Below are 24,223 nucleotides of genomic sequence, written 5' to 3'. Positions count from 1 at the left end.
TAAAAACAAGGGAGTAGACCCAGTGTTATAAAGTCTAGAATGGTGATTTTTGAAATTCAGATAGCAGCAATTATTTTCAGAGATGTTATTAATCTTAAAAGAAATAATCAGCCCCGCCCCCAGCCCACAAGCACCCGGCTCTTTACTCCTGGGGTACTAGCCTTTGCGTCTAGGACTGAGGCCATGACCCGGTCCTTGGGCCTCTCTGTGCCTGAGTATCCCAGAACTGCACAGTGCCCTATGAGCTAACATGAGGAAATCTTTTTGTAGTTTACCTTTGCATTCAAATAAAGAAGATGCTTATGATGGAGTCATGTCAACTGAAAATATGAGGATTGGGTTAGTTAATAGTGAAGATGGAAGAAATGGAGATATCTCTCTGTTTTCTGTATGTAGAATTTACAGGAAGAGATAGTGTTGCTTGCCCCAATTATCAACAAACATGAAGAATTCCTAGAGCTGGTATGTGTTCCCAGAGAGACACTGAAGAAAGAGGGACAAAGTGATAGTTTAAGGAAGACCAGAGTCTCAGAGAAATACCTTGGAAGGCAAGAAAACCAGCTTGTGGCAATATTGATTCCATATAGTGATGAGGGCAATGTGTGATGGCTTCTGTTTGTCTGCTTCTTTCTGGATTGGCGTTGTTTTTCCTTTTCCCTCATTCTGTCGATGTGAAATACATTGGAGTAAAATCAGCATGTGTCAATTATAATGTTCAGAAGTGTACAAAATATTTAAATATCATAAACACACTAAATATAGTAAACAGTAACTATTATTCTGCTGAAGTTGAAAACATCACTGCACAAGTTCAATTTTCAACAACAGTTATTGGAGGCATGCTTAAACAGCATAACCAATATTGGTCCACTTCATATAAAACACACTGATTATACAGTACGTACTATTTACTATTTTAACAGAAAAGAAATGAGTTATATGTTTGATTTCTATATATTATTATACATCAAAGTGCATAATGTAGTACTCATGATGCATCTTACTGTGACAACAGCATACTTTGGACACTGAGCAGGTATCCCAGGGGAGGTTCCAGTATGTTGATTATGAAAGAACCACAGCTTATCGTTTGGGCCAGTCTGAATAACTAAATGTATTTCAGCCACAAACAGTAATAATTGAGATTCCTCTGAAAAAGAAGAAATACCTATTGATATTTTCAAAACTTTCAAAGATGAGATTCTTCCTAACGGGATTTTAAATTGGAAAAACCTGAAGTCTTTGAGTAACTTAAAAATGTGTGGACTTGCTGTTATTCCAGTCTTCACTATGGTATTATGATATATTTGTACCAGGTTCTTTTACTTGAGTCTAAATTTACCAGTTGACTTTCTTCTCTCCCACTTCCCACGAGGGGGAAAATTGGGACTTCCCTTCTAGGGCTATATATAGTTATTTAAAATTTAAAGCTCCAGTCACTACTGAAAATATAATTTTGGTGATGAATACAATTCAAGAAACTTTATTTGTGAATTTTATTATAGAGTTTCCTGTGAGCCTGTTACTCACAGAAGACTTTTAAACCTCATTTTCCTGTATTGTAGATCCCATTTTTACATGGTAGTATTTCAGCTACTTGGATACTTTAGCTTTTAGCTAAAAGTTCTTAGCTTTTTATGTGTTGAAATTCTGGTCATTTCTATTTTTGTCAGTCTTACTTCAAGCCAGTGCTTGCACAATTCTTATAAGCCAAAATAAACTTTGCAAAATTAAGTACCTAAAGTTTTAAAAGTTGCTAGATAAATGTGTCTCACATTAAGTATAGTTTTGTGAAATTTTATGTGATCTTCAAATAGTCATTTAGTGTACAATATTGTGAGTAATCATGGTTTTTATACAGCTTTATAAATGTACTCTTAATCTTGGCTTTTATACAGCTTTAATAAATGTCATAGTGGTATGGACTCAAAAACCAGTGATAGAGGCAAGAAAGATTGCCTGTGACTGCTGTTAGAGAGAGATTAAGTCAGTGCCAGGATACCTGGAACAAAGTGGCCTGAAAATAAATAAAACTATAAAAACACATCAGGTGAAATGGCATTTTAGCGGAAAAAAAAAATTGGAAAAGAGTAATTTAGGGTTTAATTTTTCTTCTCATAGGTCAGTTATCAGTTTGTGTTCTTAAATGGTGATAGGATAGGCATAGCTAATTTTTTAAATACTTCTCTCAGACCTGATCTAGAAGGTGTGGTGAAGATGTTACAATTTCATTTTCTGATACCACTAAGAATTAAAGAAAAATTTAACATAGTTAATAGTTGACAATCAAAATAGTACCGATGGACTAAGATTTTGGTAGCTTTTAAGTTAGTATTTGAAATTTTAAAAATGGGAAATAAACAAACGCATAAACTATTTTGGGATATAATTTATAGTTTAATTTTTTTTGCTAAAATGTAGTATCCCTTGATCATTCCAATAACATAACTGATATATTGTCATCATAAATTATTTATAAAAGACAAAGACTAATGTATTTGAAGTTTGATATAGGAGCAATATGAAAATATTAGGTGCCAAATAAATTACTTTAAATTCCCAAATGACCATCTTTATTCTAGTATGTAACATCTAAATGACTGTAGTGGTATTTGTGTGCAATTTTTCTAGGACTTTTTTGTTTGTTTAGACCAATGAGATAATTATTTTCTCTAAAAATTTGAGAATAATTCATTTCAGATCTTCTGAATATAGTTTGGAAATGACACAAAGGCAGTGTTAAAATTAGATAGGAAGTGACTGCCAAAACATAGTGAGAGTAACAAAGTAGGAGACTTGAAATTTTAGACTAATTAATCCTTGTGGTTCTTAGTCTTATGATTATTATACTATAATTCTGCAATATTTCACTGGCAGGTCTGCCCCTACTTCTCCCCTACCTTTTTGTTGTTGTTGTTGTTGTTTTTGGTTTGTTTAAAGTTCTTATAATAAAAAGTTATTTATATAAAGATTGTATCTTATTTGGGAAAATGGTTGCAGTTAGACACTTGGCCCCAAAATAAATCACTGCTTAGTAAAACCAATATTTATTGGAGACTCAATGTGTTTCAGATATTGTACTGACCTTTCATGTACATTATTTTATTTCTCAGAACAGTTATTTAAGGTAGATGCTGTTATTCTCTCCCATTGTACATCTAAGAAAATTAAGTTTTAGTGAATTTAAGAAATTCTCATCAACTATGAAGTGGCAGATTCAAAATTCAAACCAGGTGTTTTTACTCCAGCAGCACAGCTTTTTATCAATTATAATATTTTATTTCTAGCCTTTGAATATGCTCATTTAAAAAAATATATTTGTTGCTGTAAAACTTTGAGATTTTTTATGGTATTTTCAAAAATACTATTGGAATATTTTATTATTTTAGATTGTTAGTATAATGAAAATGTTTATTGTTTATTTTTAAGATATCCATACTTATGTTGTAGAGGAAATTTCTTTTTAAAGGATGCAGGATTTTAAATTTATAAATATACATCAGTCTCCTTTGATAAGCAGTTAGAATTGAATTTCAAGTTATTAAGTTATAAGCAGTATAGTATTTACTATAATGAAATAACATCTCATAATACCTGGAGCAGCAACTGCTTGGCTCAAATTCATTTGAGCCAAATAAAATTATTATGCGTGAATAATTTTATTTCTCTGTTTCTCTCGTAAAATCAGATTTTAAATTAAATGTTTATCTTAAACTATTTTACTTTAAGGAAAAATATTGCAATTTTGAGAGAATGGGTTAAAAAGACAAGCGTTTTTTTTAATGTGGTTTTAATTTTTACATTAAAACAATATACTTCAGATGTGCGTGGTTCAAAAATTTAATTTCTATATCACAGCTTACTTATTTCAAAGTAAAAATTTTCATTTAGCTGAAATTTCTGATTAGAACTAATATGTGTATATTTTTGTGCATAGTCAGAATATAAATTTTAGAGTAGAGTTTTGAAATTTATCCTTAATTTGGATAAAAGCAAGTGATACACTTATAAAGGTACTATGGGGATAAAAATGGCAGTTTTCATTTTTTAAATGACTAATGTGGTTATGTTTGTAGTTATTTTTACATGCATTTAGCAGAGGCTTTAAATTGAAGAATATAGTATGGTTTTTGAACCCTAAAAATGTTCTATAAATTAATTTCGCAACTGTATGGTAAGATTCTCATAGCTAAATCTAACTTTTCTAGAAGAAAATTGTTGCATTCTGTTCAATTACATTAATTGAAATGTGTTTAAGAGAAATTTTTCAGCATATTTTTGTATACTAAAAAAAACAATTAGTATCAGGCCAATGGCCAAGAAATAATATTACATCATATAGATTATCAACAGTTCAAATTGTCCCACTGCCCCCAAAATTTTATAAACCAGATGTCTGAAAGATAACTGTATTAGATGTAGTTTGGTGATTCTAAGTGTTATAACTATGATTTATTTTTTGATTGTTGTGTAAGATGGAGAAAATGCCGAATTGTAGAAGATATATTTTTCCTAGATGAAGATTTTATTATTTAACAGATTGTTTTGAGCATAACTTATCAGCAAGCCATGCTTTGTGTGTTTTGTCATGTATTTCTTTTTTTTTTTTTTTTTTTTTTTTTAAGAGATCATTTTATTAGTTTTTGTTTTTTACATGGGCTGGGGCCGGGAATCGAACCGGGGTCCTCCGGCATGGCAGGCAAGCACTCTTGCCCGCTGAGCCACTGCGGCCCCATGTATTTCTTTTTAAAACTAAATTAAACAAGATTTTGGAAAATGATTTGGAATGCTTGTTAACTTGATCTGCTTGGCCGGATATTTAAATGATGATATTACTGGTACTTTCTAGCCCCTGATTCTAGTTGTGGAATAAAGAATAATCTGGAATGTGAAAATGTGTTTGGGCATTTAGTCTCTGTTTATGTTATGTAGTTACCTCCACTAAGACACTTATTAAATTTACAAGTTGATCAGTTCTGTAATTTTAACTGTTGTTCCTGTAACAAAACATGCTTCTGATAGTAATAAATGAATAGAAATGCATCTCAATGCTAAATATATAATTCATCTCAATGCTAACTATAACATTTCATTTCTGATGGATTAGATGCAAAGTGTGAACAAAGAGCCAAGCACAGTTGAACTGTGCTTTTGTAATTGTGTCTGACAAAATGCAATTTGTAAAAATTTTAGCATGGAAAATAAAATTTGTATCCATCAAAAAAAAAAGAATCATTCAACTTCAAAATGTTATACCAAACAACGTATACAATATAAAAATCAAGTAAATGTTAGGATGTTGCATCTCTGCTTGACAGTTGTCTATGTCTAATTGACATACATCATAATATGATTTTTTTTTTCTGGCTTTCACTTTTGTTTTTAACTTTTTTTTATTGTAGAAAATAACATACATACAAAAAAGCAATAAATTTATAAGTACATTTTAATCAGTAGTTATACTTTTAAAATTTTGGTTTTGGATTACAGTTCCACGATTCACAGTATGATTTTATAAACCAAATATTACCCTTGAAACAATTTTTAAAAATCAGTAAAATTGTTAATCAGACCAAAACCAGGAAAACTCCAGCATTATGTATGCAGTAACATCAAAGCAAAATTTAATATTTAAACTAAAATATTGCCATAAGGTGTTAGATCATTATTTTGGAATTCTGTGATTACAAAATTCGTAGAAAACTCTGGGTGGTCAAGATAAAATTGTTCTGTATAATCGCTAGGTTAACTTGTTGAATAAAACATTATCACAGTAGATTTACTTATCTTTTAATTTTAATTGGTTACTAATGGCAGTTGAAATAATTTGGTATGTGTACCTGCTATTCCAGGTTGCTTCAATAAGACAGCATCTTGCATCTATATATGAGAAAGAAGAAGATTGGAGAAATGCAGCCCAAGTGTTGGTGGGAATTCCTTTGGAAACAGGACAAAAGTATAGTAAATAATAGATATTGGATACTTATATATAATTGTTGTGTTTTATATATCTGTCTCTATATATTTGTCATATATATTTTTATATTCTAATGAGGAAAAACAGATAATAAACAATGAATTTAGTTAATTTTATAGTATGTTAGAAGGCAAAAAGTGCTATGAAGAAAACAAAAGGGGGCAGGTTGTATCATTAAATAGGATGGTTGGGGTGATCTTCATTGCTCTAATGTCATCTCCTCAAAGTCTTAAAGGATGTAAGGGACTGGCTATGCAGTTGTCTGAGGGAAAATGACAGCTAATGTAAAGGCCCTAAAATGAGAGTATGCCTGGTGTGGTTTAAGAAGGGCAGAAGGAGGCTAGTATGGGTTGAGTGGTGTGAGCAAATAGGGTAGAGATAAGGTGTAAGATCAGAGAGTAATGGGGACCAAGAGAATGTAGGGCCTTGTAAGTCACTGTAAGGATTTTGAACAGTAGAGTGACATGATGTGATTTATATTTTAAAGAATCACTCTGACCACTGGGTTAAAAGTATAAACTGTAGACCAGTAATGATAGAAGAAGGAACATTAGTTAAGAGTTTTAGCACTATTGTAGATAACAGTGTTAACAGTGGAGATTGTGAAAATTGTTGGATTCTGAATGTTTTAAAGTTAGAACTAAGGATTTTCTGATGGATTAGATGCAAAGTGTGAGCAAAGAGTCAAGGTAAGACCTGATTTTTTTGTGCCTGAATAACAAGAAAGCTGGAGTTACTATCTTCTTAGTGGGGAAATTGGGTTTTTAAGAGAAGATGGAGTTCTCTTTTGGATATGTGATAACTGAGAGGAGATATTCAGTAGGGAGTTGATAGTGTGGAGTTTAGGAGAGCGGTCTGGGCTCCCATCTACATTTAGGAGTCATTGATATGTAGTTAGAATTTAAAACCATTAGACTAGATGAGATCCACCAAGGAGGAAATACAGCTAGAGAAGACAACGAAGGACCTAGGGCTGCAGCATTCCAACATTAAGAGGTCAGGGGCAAGAGGTAGCTCTAACAAGAGGCTGAAAATTGTCCATTGAGGTAAAGAGGAAAAGCCAAAGAGTGTGGTGCCCAGCATGAGGAGTAGGGGAAGAGAATTCTTGTAGAAGTAGACAAAAGAAAGCTAGTGAAAGAACAGGCTTTAGATAGGGGCACACATTGTTCATCTATAGCAGGGTTTCTCAACCTTGGCACTGCTGATGCTTTAGAGTGAATAATTTTTTGATGTGGGGGCTCTCCTGTTAACATACGATGTTTAGTAGTATTTCTGGTTCTCTCTACTAGATACCAGTAACATTTAGCCTATAACAGTTGTGGTGAACATATTTTCAGACATTGCCAAATATCCTCTGAGGGGAAAAATCACCCCCAGTGATCCCTGGTAACAGTCAAGAACATAGTATATGTGGGTACATCCATATAGGAACTGTTTAAAAAGTTGCAAAAAATGATCAGACTTCAAGTAGAGATGTGAATGAAACTGATCTAATAAGGTAAATCAGAATACAGGGTATAGGGTGATAACATCCATATTTTAAAACTTCAACTTCTGTGTGAGAACAAAGGGAAGAGATGTTTATTTGGTTGTAAAATTTATATTTTAGGTAGCATATTCTCTAATTCAACTTGTATGGTCAGTTTAGTTGAACACCATAAGTACAAGGAGTCTTGAGTAGGGCATGAGATTTTTTTGGTTTGTCCAGGTTACCATGATTCCCTGATATATCCCAGAGTAATTTGGGCAGTGAATAAAGGTATTTGAAAAGCCCTTGGGGAACAGAGGAGAAAAGAAGAAATATTCAACTTCCCCATTTGGAGAATTTCTGATATTCTCGCAAGCAGTGGGGACAACCATAGGCCAACCCTTTTGAGGTTCGCCCTATGAAACTTGTTCCTGCAAAGGATAGGCTAAGCCTACTTAAAATTAGGCCTAAGAGTCAGTCCCAAAGGACCTTTTTTTGTTGCTCAGACGTATCCTTTCTCTCTAATCCAACTTGGCGGGTGAGCTCGATGCCCTCCCCTGTGCATGGGACATGACTCCCAGGGGATGTAAATCTCCCTGGCAATGTGGGACAGAACTCTCAGGATGAGCTGGGATCTGGCATCATGGGATTCAGAAAGCCCTCTTGGCCAAATGGGGGAAGAGAGAAATGAGGCAAAATAAAGTTTCAGTGGCTGAGAGATTTCAAACAGAGTTGAGAAGTTCTCCTGGAGGTTATTCTATGGATTATATAGATATCCCTTTTTAGTTTATGATGTATTGGAGTGGCTAGAGGGAAGTACCTGAAACTATTGGGCTGTATTCCAGTAGCCTTGATTCTCTTTTATTTTTTTTTAAATTTTTATTAATTAAAAAAAAATTACAAGATAGAAACACAAACATTCCTAACACATACACTCAGCAATTCACAATATCATCACATAGTTGCATATTCATCATCATGATCATTTCCTAGAACATTTGCATCAATTCAGAAAAAGAAATAAAAAGGCAACAGAAAAACAAAACATAAACAGAAAAAAAAATTTTACATACCGTACCCATTACCCCTCCCTTTCATTGATCACTAATATTTCAAACTAAATTTTAACATTTGTTCCCCCTATTATTTATTTTTATTCCATATGTTCTACTCGTCTGTCGACAAGGTAGGTAAAAGGAGCATCAAACACAAGGTTTTCACAGTCACACAGTCACACTGTGAAAGCTATATCATTATATAAACATCATCAACAAACATGGCTACTGGAACATAGCTCTACATTTTCAGGCAGTTCCCTCCAGCCTCTCCATTACATCTTGGTTAACAAGGTGGTATCTACTTAATGTGTAAGAATGACCTCCAGGATAACCTCTCGACTCTGTTTAGTTTCTCAGCCATTGACACTTTGTCTCATTTCACTCTCCCCCCTTTTGGTCGAGGTTTTCTCAATCCCTTGATGCTGGGTCTCAGCTCATTCTAGAGTTTTTCTCAATCCCTTGGTGCTGACTCTCAGCTCATTCTGGGATTTCTGACCCACATTGCCAGGAAGATCCACACCCCTGGGAGTCATGTCCCACGTAGACAGGGGGAGGGTGGTGAGTTTGCTTGTTGTGTTGGCTGGAGAGAGAGGCCACATCTGAGCAACAAAAGAGATTCTCTTGGGGGTGACTCTTAGGCCTAATTTTAAGTAGGCTTGACCTATCCTTTGTGTGGTTAAGTTTCATATGAACAAACCCCAAGACTGGGGGCTCAGCCTATAGCTTTGGCTGTCCACACTGCCTTTGAGAATATCAAGAATTCAACTTGGGGAAGTTGAGTATTCCCCCATTCTCACCATTCCCTGAAGGGAACTTTGCAAATACTTTTCCAGTCACTAATTGAATCACTATGGGATTCATGGGGGCATCACCTGGACAAACCAGCGAAATCTCATGTCCTACCCAAAGTTCCATGTACTTAAGGTGTTCAACCAAGCTATCTACATAAGTTATATTAGGAAATGCACTAGTCAAAATATAAATTTGTGCTAAATAAACATTTTTTGCTTTAGTCTCACACAGAAGTTGAAATTTTAAAATATTAGTTACCATCTATTTTCAGCACACTGCAGTAATGACATTCTTTTGTTCTTCCTCATGCAAAAACATTTTTTAAATTTGCACATTTGGTCTCAATCATTATACACTCTAGGCATTCCTAGATTATACCATCTCAATCTTTATCGTCTATCTTTCTTTGTGATTTCATTTATGCCCGAGCCCTCTTCCCTCTATCATTCTTACATGCAGCTTCATTCAGTGTTTTAACATAATTGTATCACAGGTAATATTGTGCTGTCCATTTTGGAGCTTTTATATTCAGTCCTGTTGCACAATCTGTATCCCTTCAGCTCCAGTTACCCAATATCTTACCCTATTTCTATCTCCTGTTACCAACGAAATATTCCAAGTTTATTCACTAATGTCAGTCCATATCAATGAGACCAAACAGTATTTGTCCTTTTGTTTTTGGCTAGTCACACTCAGCATAATGTCCTTAAGGTCCATTCATATTGTTACATACTTCATAACTTTATTCTGTCTTACAGCTGCATAATATTCCATCTTATGTATATGCCACAGTTTGTTTAGCCAACTGTCTGTTGATGGACATTTTGGCTGCTTCCGTCTCTTGGTAATTGTAAATAATGCTGCTATAAACATTGGTGTGCAAATGCTGATTTTGTCCTTGCCCTCATGTCCTTTGAGTAGAGACAGCATATAGATGGGTCCTGTTTTTCAATGCATTCTACCAGTCTATGTCTTTTGATTGGGGAGTTTAATCCATTAACATTCAGTGTTATTACTGCATGGGTAGTACTTTCTTCTACTATTTTGCCTTCTGGATTTTATATGTCATATCTAATTTTCCTTCTTTTTACCTTTACTCATAGTCTTCCTTTCTCCACTCTTCTCCACACCTCTTTCTTTTGTCCTCATATCTGTCTCTAGTGCTCCCTTTAGTATTTCTTGCAGAACTGGTCTCTTGGTCACAAATTCTCTCAGTGATTTTTTTGTCTACAAGTGTTTCAATTTCTCCCTCATTTTTGAAGGACAATTTTGCTGGATATAGAATTCTTGGTTGGCAGTTTTTCTCTTTTAATAATTTAAATATATCATTCCACTGTCTTCTTGCCTCCATGGTTTCTGCTGAGAGATGTACGCATAGTCTTATTGGGCTTCTCTTGTATGTGATGGATTGCTTTTCTCTTGCTGCTTTCAAGATTCTCTCTTTCTCTTTGACCTCTGACATTCAGATTAGTAAATGTCTTGGAGTATGTCTATTTGAATCTATTCTCTGTGGTGTATGCTGTACTTCTTCAATCTATAATATTAAGTCTCATAGGAGTTGGGAAATTTTCAGTGATAATTTCCTCCATTAGTTTTTCTCCTCCTTTTCTCTTCTCTTCTCCTTCTGGAATACCCACAACACATATATTTGTGTGCTTCATATTGTCTTTCAGTTCCCTGAGTCCCTGCTCATATTTTTCCATTTTTTTCCCTATGTTTTCTTTTTCTTGCCGAATTTCAGATGTTCCGTCCTCCAGTTCACTAATCCTATGTTCTGTCTTTCGTAATCTACCTTTGTAAGTTTCCATTGTTTTTTTCATCTCTTCTACCTTGCCTTTCATTCCCATAAGTTCTGTGATTTGTTTTTTCAGTCTTTCAGTTTCTTCTTTTGTTCATTCCTTGCCTTCTTTATATCCTCCCTCAATTCATTGATTTGTTTTTTGATGAGGTTTTCCATGTCTGTTTGTATATCTGAATTAATTGTTTCAGCTCCTGTATGTCATTTGAATTGTTGGTTTGTTCCTTTGGGCCATATCTTCAATTTTCCTAGAGTGATTTGTTATTTTTTGCTGGTGTCTAGGTATTTAATCACCTTAATTAGTTAATTCTGGAGATTGCTTGCACTTCTTTTACCCAGGATTTTCTTGCTGGATGAATTTGTTGTCTATCTGTTCTTTGACATTCAGTTCAACTTTATCTGGACCTCTAGCTTAAGTTTTGTTTAACAGAGGATAATTTCTCAGTTCTTGTTTTCTTGTTTCTTGCCCTGCTTGCATGGTGCCTCCCCCCGCCCCACCCTTAGGAGGGTCTACTTAGGTGTTATAGACCCCAGCCAGATTTTCCCAGACCAAACTGGCCTCCTATCAGGAGGAAAGAGTCACCTGCGTCGGTTTTCACTGAGGGTGAGACCCAGCAGGTTGAAAGACTTCCCTGTGAAGTCTCTGGGCTCTGTTTTTCTTATCCTGCCCAGTATGTGGTGCTTGTCTGCCTGCAGGTCCCACCAGCATAAGATGATGTGGTACCTTTAACTTTGGCAGACTCTCCCTGCTGGGGGCATGGTGGAGACAGAGGAGAGGTTTTAGAGTGGTTTTAATGGCTTCAAATTACCGAGCCCTGGTGTCTGAATTCCTTGAGAGAGGGATTCCACCTGAGTTGGGCTTCATCCCTCCCCTGGGAAGGCATAGGCTCCAGACAAGCCCTCAGAAGAGTTTGTTTCTGCCTATTCCTGGGGCAGTTGCAGCCTGAGAAGTCCTGCCGCTGTATCCAAAGGCAGTCAAGCCTTTGTAGAAACACAGCCACAAAAACCTCTGTTTCCCTCTTTTTTTTTTTTTTTTCTCCCCTTTTTCCATCAGCCCTGCCCCCTGGGCACCAGGGCAAAAATGAGCAACCTCCACTTCGACCAGGTTCACCTAAACTGGGGACTTATTTTTAGTAGTCAGAATTTGTTAATTAATTCCACAATTGGCGTTTGATTGTGCTCAGTCCCTGCTGCTGGTAAAGTGTTCCTTTCCTTTCCCCTCTGGGAAGCAGCCTGTGGGGAAAGGGCACCGGCCGCCGCAGTTTTGGGAACTCACGGTTCTGGGGGGGCTCGCAGCTGGTCTAGACTGGGGTATGCTGTGTGTCCAGTCACTGACTTGGCCCCAGGAGCTGTTCTGTACTGTTTCTGGTTATTTAGTAGTTGTTCTGGAGGACAAACTAAAATGCGCACATTGTTAAGCTGCCATCTTGACCCAGAGGTCCCGGTAGCCTTGATTCTTGCAGACGATTGTATAAAGAAACAACTTTTACAGTGTGACTCTGTGATTCTGAAAACCTTGTGTCTGATGCTCCTTTTATTCAAGATATGGACAGATAAGTAAAAAAAAAAAAAAGATAATATATAAATAATAAGAGGAACAAAGGGTAAAATAAATTGGGTAGATGGAAATACTAGTGGTCACTCAATGAGGGGGCAAAGGGTATGGTATGTATGAGTTTTTTCTTTTTTCTTTTTATTTCTTTTTCTGGAGTCATCTAAATGTTCTAAAGAAATGATCATGGTCATGGATACACAACTATGTGATGATACTGTGAGCCGTTGACTGAACACCATTATGGAATCTTTGTGTGACGATTTGTCAATAAAAATATTTGAAAAAAGAACCCAGAGTATGTGTGTACAGATGTTAATAAGTGAGTCATTTTAGTGGTAGATTCTGTGCAAGTACTCTTTGATTGCTTCAGTATTCTTAGTGAAGTAAAAAGCAGTCATCAGCTGGAAGTGTGAATGGAGCGGTATTTGGGAAGTTGAGGAGAAACAGGAATGTGATAAAATAATTCTCTAGGAGAGTGGAACAGTGAATGGACTAGGTATGTGTAAGAGTAAGATTTCTTGGTAACATTAAGGTCCCATTTGTAGATATGATTTAAATGAGACCAGTTAGATTGGTTAGGTGTTATTCTGTAGTAGAGTTCAGTTACATGTGTGCAGGAAAAGAGTGGATAAATAGTTCAGTGTAACCAGAGATACTATTTTGCCCACAAAGTGTGACGGTAAGAGAGGGACAATAGAATTGAGTGTGTATGCAAGGCAAGGATTATAATGAATGATCGTGGGAGTTAAGTGAGGTAAAGAGAGAAAGGAGGCCTTTAAGGGGAAAAAGACCGTGACAATGTAATATAATCTGGTTTGAAGGTCTCAGAAGCCTCCAAATATTGTTGAGTTGAGATCCTAGAGAAAATGAGGTAGAGAGACAGTTAGAAGAGATTAAGATAAAGGTTTGTAACTCTTGTTATTCAGTCAGTCTCCCTATTTAGTATGTATTTTTAAAAACATTCATGTTCCTTTATGAAATATTCTTCTAAAATATATTGTACAATAAGTGAGATGTAAAGATATGAAACTCAGTTATGTTAAGGATATGTTCTAGTTTGCTAGCTGTTGGAATGCAACACACCAGAGACGGATTGGCTTTTAATAAAAGGGGATTTATTTTGTTGGTTCTTCAGAGGAAAGGCAGCTAACTTTCCACTGAGGTTCTTTCTTACGTGGAAGGCACAAGATGGTCTCTACTGGTCTTCTCTCCAGGCCCCTGGGTTTCAACAACTTTCCCCAGGGTGACTTCTTTCTGCATCTCCAAAGGCCTGGGCTGAGCTGCTAGTGCTGAGATGAGCTGTGCTACATTGCGTTCTCTCATTTAAGCACCAGCCCATTAAGTCAAACGTCACTCATTACAGCAGACATGCCTCCTAGCTGACTGCAGATGTAATTGGCAACAGATGAGGTTCACGTACCATTGGTTTATGTCTGCAGCAACAAGACTAGGTATGCTCACCTGGCCAAGTTGACAACTGAATCTAACTAACACAGGATACTTCCCTTGCAATAGGCAAGTACAAAAATTCCAACCATAAATTACATAAAAATTTTCAACAACTACTTCTCTACCTGCTCACCAGGTGAATGAGGATTCTTTTTTTTTTTTTTTTGTCTTCATTAATATTTTGTGTTGAGAGATTGACACCACTTCAAATATCTTGACTTTTGGCCATATGTAACTGTTGAATTTTGTTTTCCAGGGCTCCTTGATAGTTTATTTTTTTGTTTGGGAGTTTGAAAGGCTAGGCTTCTTAATTGCTTTGGTCTTGTTCTGTGTAAAATACAGAACAGCTGATTTATTTTCACTGATAGCTAAAGTAAATATAAACTTAGATACTGCTTTTTGCAGTGATTCTAATTCTTGTTTCAAAAACACAATAGCATTCTCATTTGTGAGAAAACTCAAGAATTGAAAATTTTAGTGGTTTTCTAAATTAAAATTTAGAATTTGAATAAAGGATTGAAAACTTTTCTTTTAAAGGATTCAGTCTAATAAGACTTTAGGTGCAGTTGGCAGAAAATTGGAGAATACAAAAGATATAGTGTTACAGCAAGTAAGCTTTTAATTGTGAACGGAAATAATATGGTGCTAAATATTAATAATATAAGACATGCAAAAGTTTGAATTAGTATAAATTCCTCCTCCTACTCTCTTTCTCCTGCCAAAACATAAAATTTCGAAAAGTAAATATGTAATTCCAAGACTGGGCTGAGTAAAGTGTAAACTGTTTATGTTATTGCTTTGTGATGACATTCGTTTTACTAGGAAATAGAAAGGAATCATTTTTATGTTAGGATTAATCTTGAATTATATAAGTTTTGAATTATATGAGGTCTTCAATTATGTATTATACAGAATATCACCACTGAGATAAAGAAAAAATGAAAATCATCTATGATCTCTCCACCCCTAGCTGACTGCTATTACTACCTTGATTTAGTGTGTAAAATATACTTTAATGGTGTTTTACCCAGTTTTTACTCATCAAAAATATGACTGTTGTCTCAGTTATGATTATAATATAACTGGATAGTAGCCAACTATCTTTATGTACCATCACTTAATGGAAAAGCTAAATACTGATAGGAAAATCCTAATTTTTTTTGCTGTAAATATTTATAAGTAACTTTACCAGTGAATATCCTTATGTATACATAGATCCACATAACCCTAATTAATTCCTAAGTATTTAATTTCTAGAAGTAAAGTATAATGGTTTAAGGGCATATGTATTTTAAAGGATTCAGAGTATGGTTGGAGAGCTTATTGTCAAACTGCACTCCAGGAAACTTTTGCCAGTTTATACTCCCACCAGTAATAAATGACATGCCACCAGTAATAAATGATATGAATTGAGTGCTTTTTCCTTTTAAAATCTTTGGTATGTGGGATTATTTGAGGATTAGGAGTAGCTCATACAGTGTGAACAGTGATAATAAAAATAAAAATTAAACCTGTTTTGTAAATGTTAATTTTTTGTTTTGCCATAATATAATGCAGTATAAAGTTTAAATTCTTTGTATTAACAGAATACATGTATACAAGCAAAACGTATCTTATTTTCCACCACTCCTAGAAATTTTCTCGATAAAATATTTAGACATTCTTTGTTTTTCTGTTATGTCCTAGACAGTACAATGTAGATTATAAACTGGAGACTTACCTGAAGATTGCTAGACTATATCTGGAGGATGATGATCCAGTCCAGGCAGAGGCTTACATAAATCGGGCATCATTGCTTCAGAATGAATCAACCAATGAACAGTTACAGATACATTATAAGGTAACATATGAGCTGATTTGGAATTAATTTTGTATTGGTTAATCAAACTATGCTAAGGTGTGCCAGAACTTTTGATAAATGCTGTTAATACATTGGAAATCCTCTGTCTTTTTTTTTTGCTTTTGCTTTTTAATTTTTCCCCTAATTGGAACATTTTCCTTATGTAGGTGTGCTATGCTCGTGTTCTTGATTATAGAAGAAAATTCATTGAAGCTGCGCAAAGGTACAATGAGCTCTCTTACAAGACAATAGTCCATGAAAGTGAAAGACTAGAGGCCTTAAAACATGCTTTGCACTGTACCATCTTAGCATCAGCAGGTAAACATGTAGTTTATGCTTTGATTAACAGTTACCTTTGTTTAATAATCATGTTGGTTACTATTAGAAGATTTAGCAAGGACCTGTTCTTCAAATATTGTCTTGGTTATACTAAGTTTAAACATTTTTACAGTTAAAAACAAGAAAATGGATTATCTTAAAAAAAGTATCAGTCTATTAACTACATGTGTTAGGAATAGTTAAGAGAGATAATTTGAAATTTAATTCTCCTAAAATATCACTGTGAAAAAAGTAAATGAGAATTACACCAAGGAAAACTAAAAATATGGAGATTGATAATTTGATAATTAATATACTGCTTTGGGAATTTTTTTAACCTTCAGCCTCAGTTTTTAGACCTGAAATTAATTCTTTTCTTCAGTAAATATTAAAAAATAAATTCTTCACCTGTTGTTTTTGCTAAGTTATAGCAAAACTTATAAAGCAGAAGGGGCATTGAGGAGAAATGCTGATATTTTAAAATTTTGTTATTGAGAAAGCATATATAAACATGGTACTGCCTTTTGTTTTAGAGGGCTATCACTGGTTTTATGTATTTCCTTTGTTATAAAGTATGTCTGTTTATATATATATCCTTCCTCCTCTAAGGACAAATGATAGCATGATATACTTCTACAATTTGCTTTTTCATATAACTGTATATCATAGTTGCCTTTTGATATCTGTGCATATAGCTCATTCCTAAATATTTTCTCTTTTATCTCTGGCTTTATCATACTTTAGTCAGTTTTAAATAATATTCTAGTGATTATGCATGTCTATGAGTATTTGTATAGTTTAATTTCCTGGGTCCAAGAGTCCATGCGTTTAGAATTTTGATAGGAATTATAAATTGCACTTCGTGTCAAACACCCAGTAAGGAGGTCCATGTGTACCTGATTCCTCCTCACACAGGCATTACCAAATTTTAAAAAAAAATTTTTATTGTGAAATATAACATATACAAAAAAGTGGTAAATTTCAAAGTACATTTTAATATAAGTAGTAAAAAAAAAGAAAAAAGAGAGTAAGGGACAGAAGGGATAATCAAAGCAATAATGGTAGAGAAATTCCCAAACTTAGCAAAAGACGTGAATATGCACATACAAGAAGTTCAGAGAACAGCAAACAGGATAAACATGAAAAAAAATACACCCCATCATATATTGACCACAATATTAAACACAAAGGATAGATGTGACTGCTGTAAGAGCTTAAGTATAGGAACCTTTACATTTAGCCTTAGCCCAATAACCTATGCTCTCAATTTCAATTCTCCAAGTTTGTATATTATAGTTAATCCATGTTAGTGAGGCATGATAGTATTTGTCTTTTTATTTTTGACATTTCATCCAGCATACTGTCTTCAAGGTTCATTCACCTAATGCATGCCTCACGACTGCATTCCTTTTTATACCTGCGTAGTAGTCCATTGTATGTATACACCACAGTTCCCCCTTTTATCCCTTTGTCAATGTACCTTTAGGCCACCTCCATCCATTGCAGTTCGTGAACATGTCCACCATAAACACCAGTATGCAAATGTCCATTTGAGTCCTTGCTCTCAGTTCCTTCAAGTATACACCTAACAACAGGGTTGCAGAATCATATGGCAGTCCCACCTCAGCCTTCTGTGGAGCTTCCACACTGCCTTCCAGAGGGGCTGTACCACTTTACTTCCCTACCAACAGCGAATAGGTATATTTCTGCACATTTTCACTAGCACTAGCATCTCTCTGTTCATTTTTAAACAATTTCATTCACATTATACAATCCAACAAAAGTAAAAAAATCAATTGTTCCCAGTATAATCACATAGCCATACCTTCATCACTACAGCCTATACGAGGACATTTCCTTTTCTTTGGCAAAGAATCCCACACCCTTCTGGTATTCACTGCTAATTGACATTTAGTTTTGGTGTATTGCCTTTGTTACGTTCAATGGAAGCATTATTACAATGTTACTAAGAAAATATTTTTAATAATGGATCTAGTAGAAGATAATAAGGTAATACAGGACTTGTATGATACACTAAACTAACTAGATCTAACAGACATATATAAACTTACACCCAATGGGAACAGAGAACACATTCTTCTTGGATGCACATGGATCATTTTCCAGGATAGACTATATATTGTGTCACAGAGCAAGTCTCAATAAATGAAAAATTTTCAAATCATGCAGTGTATATTTTCTGATTACACTGGAATGAAGCTAGATATCAAGAGGGAGAAATGGGCAATTCAAAGATACTTGGAAATTAAGCAACCTACTCTTAAAAACTGTTTTAGTTTGCTAAAGCTGCCAGAAGGCAATATACCTGAAATGGAATGGCTTTAATAAAGGGGATTTATTAAGTTACAAGTTTGCAACTCTAAAGCCATAAAAAAGTCCAAACTAAGGCATCCAGGGAAAGATACCTTGACTCAAGAAAGGCGGATCATGTCTGGAACAGCCCTCTGAGCTGGGAAGGCATGTAGCTGGCATCTGCTGATCCTTTGCCTTTGGTTTCAAACAGCTTCACAGGGCTGTTTTTTTCTGATCTCCAAATGTCTCTGTGTTGGCTGTGAAGCATTTTCTAAAATGGTTCTCTCTTAAAGGACTCCAGAAAGTGGATTAAAATCCACCTTGAATGGGCAGAGACGCATCTTCATGGAAACCATCTTAATTAGAAGGTCCCGCCCACAGTTGGGTGCGTCACATCTCTACAGAAACAACATAATCAAAAAGATCAAACCCAAATAATAGGACTGCCCCCAGAAGATTGGATTAGGATAAAGAATGTGGCTTTTCTGGAGTACATAACAGTTTCAAACCAGCACGACAGCCAATGGGTTGAAGAGAAAAATCAGAAGCAAAATTAGGAAATAACTTGAGGTGAATGAAAATGAAAATACAACATTCCAAAACTTCTGGGGTACAGTGAAGGCAGTGCTGAGAGGGAAATTTTTCCTGTAAATACTTACATTAAAAAAGAAGAAAATCCTGGGAAGATGGCCAACTAGAATAGTTCGAGATTAGCTCTGCTCCATGAAAGTTAGAGAAGGGACAGGAGAGCAACTGAGGTGGCGATTTGGGAGTGCGGCTGACCTGGGAGAGCTTCTGCACCACATGCAGCAGCCCTGGTTGCAGAGGCTGAGGACCTGACAGGTAGAAAACTGGAGCCTGGCGCGGAGATGCGGAGCCTGTGAGAGTGCGCAGATGCGAGCGTGGGACTAAGAAGTAAGCCAGGTCGTGTTCCTTGGGCGCGCTCCCCTCACCAGCACAGCCCTGTGACCGGTGACTCACCCTACACTCCACATACATGAACCTCATCATCCGCTCTCATTCCCCACACTCCAGATGCCCCCAGTCCCAGGTGCGTGTACCTGCCAACACCCTCATCCCAAGTGCAGCCCAACCCAGTTCTTCTGTACACCTCCCAAGCACTGTGTACACCTCCCTGTTCCCTACAGGCTGTTGCCAGCGCATAAAGGTTGAAGACATGAATCTCCATACCTAGACTACCCCCACCCCGCAACCAGTGTTACACGGCCTCACCCCACCCTCCCTGAGTTCACCACATCCGTTTACGGCACTCCCAGGACCACGCATGTACATGGGCTTCCAATTACATCATTCAGCTCTGGACACCGCACTTACAGCAGTCCTAGAACCATGCATGCGCAGAGACCTCAGCCTCACTTCCCAACTCTCAGAAAGTGCTGATCTATGCAACTGGGTCACATCTGCCCCGAGTCCATGCAGGCATAATGCCAACCTGCTGCCACTGCTCTATGCATGTGCACGTAGGGTCTTATGCCTTAGACCAGCTCACATCAGGGTTATGTCCCTCAGACCGGGGCATCCGCACAACTACATCCTCCGTGGCCACTGGGTACCCACGTTCACAAGCATCAGTGTTACATCTCCAACCTGCACTCATAACTCCCCTAAAACAAATCACCGTACTGAGTGCTCTACCCCGTGCCCTGTTTCCTGCTATACAGCCATCCCACAAACCCACGGCCTTAGACTACTGAAAAGAATCAATTCCCAAAGTAAATCAGTCAAGATATTTACATGTGATGAATACAGCAGAAGATCGCTAAGTATATCACAATGCAGACAGATATAGCTCTGCCTAATGACCAAATTAAAACACCAGAGGAGACACAGATGTTAGAAAAACTAATCAAAGATGTTCATGCAAATCTACTTAATAAAATAAGTGGGATAGCACATGACATAAAAGAAATCAAGAAGACAGCAGAAAAGCATAGAGAGAAATTTGAAAGAATAAATAGAAAAATAGCAGATATCACAGAGATTAAAGATTTTGTTGACCAAATAAAAAATATACTAGAGGCACACAACACCAGATTTGAAGAGACAGAGGAAAGAATAAGTGGTATAGAGGACAGGATAATTGACGTTGAAGACTCAAAATAGCATATGGCAAAAAAAAAAAAAAAAGATGGAAAAAATTGAATTGGAAATTAGGGAAATGATAGACAAAACAAAGTGCACAGATATAAGAGTCATTGGTGTCCCAGAAGAGAAGAGAGGAGTATAAGGCTAGGAAGAGTAGTTGAGGATATAATAGGGGAAAACTTCCAAAACCTCACAAAGGACATAAATATATAAGTCAAAGAAACCCAAAGAACTCCAAACAGAATAAATCCAAATAGGCCTTCCCTAAGGCACATACTAATCAGTCTGTCAGATGTTGAAGACAAGCAGAAAATCCTGAAAGCATCAAGAGAAAATCTACAACATACAAGGGAAACCAAATAAAACTGAGTTCAGACTACTCAATTAGCACCTGGAGGCAAGAAGGCAGTGGTATGATATATTCAAGATCCTGAAAGAAAAAGATATCCAGCCAAGAATTCTGTACGCAGCCAAATTGTCCTTCAAAACTGAGGGAGAGATTAAAGTTTTCACAAAGTAGTCCTGCAAGAATTTGTCAGGAAGAGACTGGCCCTACAAGAAATACTAAAAGGAGTTCTGCCAGGTTAAAAACAAAAACAAAAACAAAAACAAAAGACGGCAGAAGAAGGGAGGTCTGGAGAAGGACACAAAGTTGAAGAGTACCACTAAGGGTAATTTAAAGAATACAAACAGAAAGAGGAAAAAGAAAATATGGATCTGACAAATAAAATAAAAAAAATAAAATTGTGGAATCAAGAAACACCTTTTCAGTAATAACTTTGAATGTTAATGGACTAAGCTTACCAATTAAAAGATACACCTTGGCAGAATGGATTAAGAAACATAATCCAGCTATATGCTGCTTACAGGAGACTCATCTTAGACACAAGGATACAAATACATTCAAAGTGAAAGGATGGAAAAAAATTTTCCACTCAAGTTGTAACCAAAATAAGGCAGTTGTAGTTATACTAATGTTGGAAAAAATACACTTTAAGTGTAAAGACACCGTAAGAGACAAAGAAGGTCGCTCTATACTAATTAAAGGGTCAATTCACCAAGAAGATATAACAATCATAAATGTTTATGCTCACAATCAAGGAGCTTGAAAGTACATGAGACAGACATTGAGAAAACCTAAGGGAAGGATAGATGTTTCAATAATAATAGAAGGAGACTTCAATACTCTACTCTCCTCTATAGATAGATCAACCATACAGAAGATCAACAAGGAAATAGAAAAGTTAAATAACTTGATAAATCAGTCAGACCTAACAGACATATATAGGCCATTGCACCCCAAAGCACAAGGATATACATTCTTCTCTAGTGCTCATGGAACATTCTGCAGGATAAATCATATGCTGGGGCACAAAACAGGTCTTTATAGATTTAAAAACATTGAAATTATTCAAAGCACTTTTTATGATCACAATGGAATGAAGCTAGATCTCAGTAATCACCAAAGAATGAGAACATTCACAAATATTTAGAGAGTAAATAACACACTCTTAAACAACCAGAGGGTCAAAGAAGAAATTGCTAGAGAAATCAGTAGTTATCTGGAGATGAATGAAAATGAGAATAGAACTTATCAGAACTCATGGGATGTGTTAAAGGCTGTGCTGAGAGGGAAATTTATTGCCCTAAATGCCTATATTAAAAAACAAGAAAGCAAAAATTGAGAACTTAACAGCACACCTGGAGGAGCTTGAGAAAGAACAGCAAACTAATCCCAAAGCAAATAGAAGAAGAGAAATAAAAAAGATTAAAGCAGAGTTGAATAAATGGGAGAACAAAAGAACAGTAGAAATAATCAATAAAACAAAAAGTTGGTCTTTGAGAAAATCAATAAAATTGATGGGCCACTAGCAAGACTGACAAAGAAAAAAAGAGAGAGGATGCAAATAAACAAAATGGGAAACAAGAAGAGGTGTGTTACCATAGACCCTGAAGAAATAAAAGAAATTGTGAGAGGATACTGTGAGCAACTATACACCAACAAACTAGACAACTTAGATGAAATGGACAAATTCCTGGAGATACACAAACAAGCTACACTGACTCAAGAAAAAGATCTCAACAAACCAATCACAAGTAAAGAGATTCGATCAGTCAGCAAAAATCTTCCTACAAAGAAAACCCCAGGGCCAGATGGCTTCTTGGTGGAATTTTACCAAACATTTCAGAAAGAACTAACACCAACCCTGCTCAAATTTTTCTAAACAATTGAGGAAAAAGGAACTCTACCTAATGCATTTTATGAAGCTAATATCATTTTAATACCAAAACCAGGTAAAGATGTTATAAGAAAGGGAAACTACAGACCAATCTCCCTAATGAACATAGATAAAAAATTCTCAATAAAATATTAGTAAGTCAAATCCAACAGCAATTAAAAGAATTATACCATGAATGCAAGGATGGTTCAACGCAAGAAAATCAATTAATGTAATATAGCACATTAACAAATCGAAAGGGAAACTTCACATGACCCTTTCGATTGATGCTGAAAAAGCTTTCGACAAAATTCAGCATCCTTTTCTGAGAAAAACGCTCCAAAAGTTAGGAACCAAAGGTAACAACCTCAGTATGATAAAGGGAGTATATGAAAATGTGACTCAGCATCGTACTCAATGGAGAGAGATTTGAAAGCTTTCCCCCTAAGATCAGGAACAAGACAAGGATGCCCACTGTCACCACTATTCTAGCACCATTGTGCTAGAAGTTTTAGCTAGAGCAATCAAGCCAGACAAAGAAATAAAAGTCATCCAAATTGGAAAGAAAGAAGTAAAACTCTCATTATTTACAGAGGATTTGATGCTATACTTGGAAGACCCTGAGAACTCTACAGCAAAGTTACTTGAGCTAATAAACAAATTCAGCAACGTGGCAGGATATACAACTAATGTGCAAAAAAATCAGTAACATTTCTATACACAAGCAGTGACCTAGCTGAGGAGTCAGTTAAGGAAAAAAAATTCCATTCCGAATAGCAACTAAAAGAATCAAGTACTTAGGAATGAACTTAACTAGGGATGTAAAGGACTTGTACACAGAAAACTACATGATGTTGCTAAAAGAAATCAAAGAAGATCTAAATAGGTGGAAGGACATTCCCTTGCTTATGGATAGGAAGGCTAAATATAGTTAAGATGTCAATTCTCCCCAAATTGATCTACAGATTCAACACAGTACCAGTCAGTATTCAAGAACCTAGTTTCAAGATTTGGAAAAGCTAATTACTAAATTGAAGTTCATCTGGAAGGGAAAGAGACCCCGAACAGCTAAAAGCCACCTAAAAAAAGAACGAAGTTAGAGGATTAACACTCCCTGACTTTAAAACCTATTATAAAGCCACAGTGGTCAGAGCAGCATGGTACTGGCACAAAGATGGGAGCATTGACCAAGGGAATCGAATTGAGAGTGCAAAAATAGACCACCAAATCTATGGTCAACTGATATTTGACAATGCCCCCAAATCCTCTGAACTGGGACAGAATAGTCTTTTCAATCATTGGGTGTGGAAGAACTGATGTCAATAGCCCA

General features: G+C 35.9%; 1 protein-coding gene and 1 pseudogene across 3 annotated transcripts in view; both read left to right on the top strand.

Moving 5' to 3' along the window:
* The window catches only part of COPS4 (COP9 signalosome subunit 4), an 88,006-nt gene that overhangs the window by 12,185 nt on the left and 51,598 nt on the right, over nucleotides 1–24,223 (top strand). For all 3 annotated transcript variants that reach the window (XM_077142979.1, XM_077142980.1, XM_077142978.1), the window contains 3 exons: nucleotides 5,853–5,956; nucleotides 15,784–15,937; nucleotides 16,105–16,255. In XM_077142979.1, the coding sequence (XP_076999094.1) occupies nucleotides 5,853–5,956; nucleotides 15,784–15,937; nucleotides 16,105–16,255 (409 nt within the window). The remainder of the gene's footprint in view (nucleotides 1–5,852; nucleotides 5,957–15,783; nucleotides 15,938–16,104; nucleotides 16,256–24,223) is intronic.
* On the top strand, nucleotides 6–4,596 carry LOC143668304 (transmembrane protein 106B-like; annotated as a pseudogene).

This window comes from Tamandua tetradactyla, chromosome 24 (assembly GCF_023851605.1).
Source record: "Tamandua tetradactyla isolate mTamTet1 chromosome 24, mTamTet1.pri, whole genome shotgun sequence".
NCBI classification, from domain to species: domain Eukaryota; kingdom Metazoa; phylum Chordata; class Mammalia; order Pilosa; family Myrmecophagidae; genus Tamandua; species Tamandua tetradactyla.
This window is presented reverse-complemented; position numbering and strand designations above follow the sequence as displayed.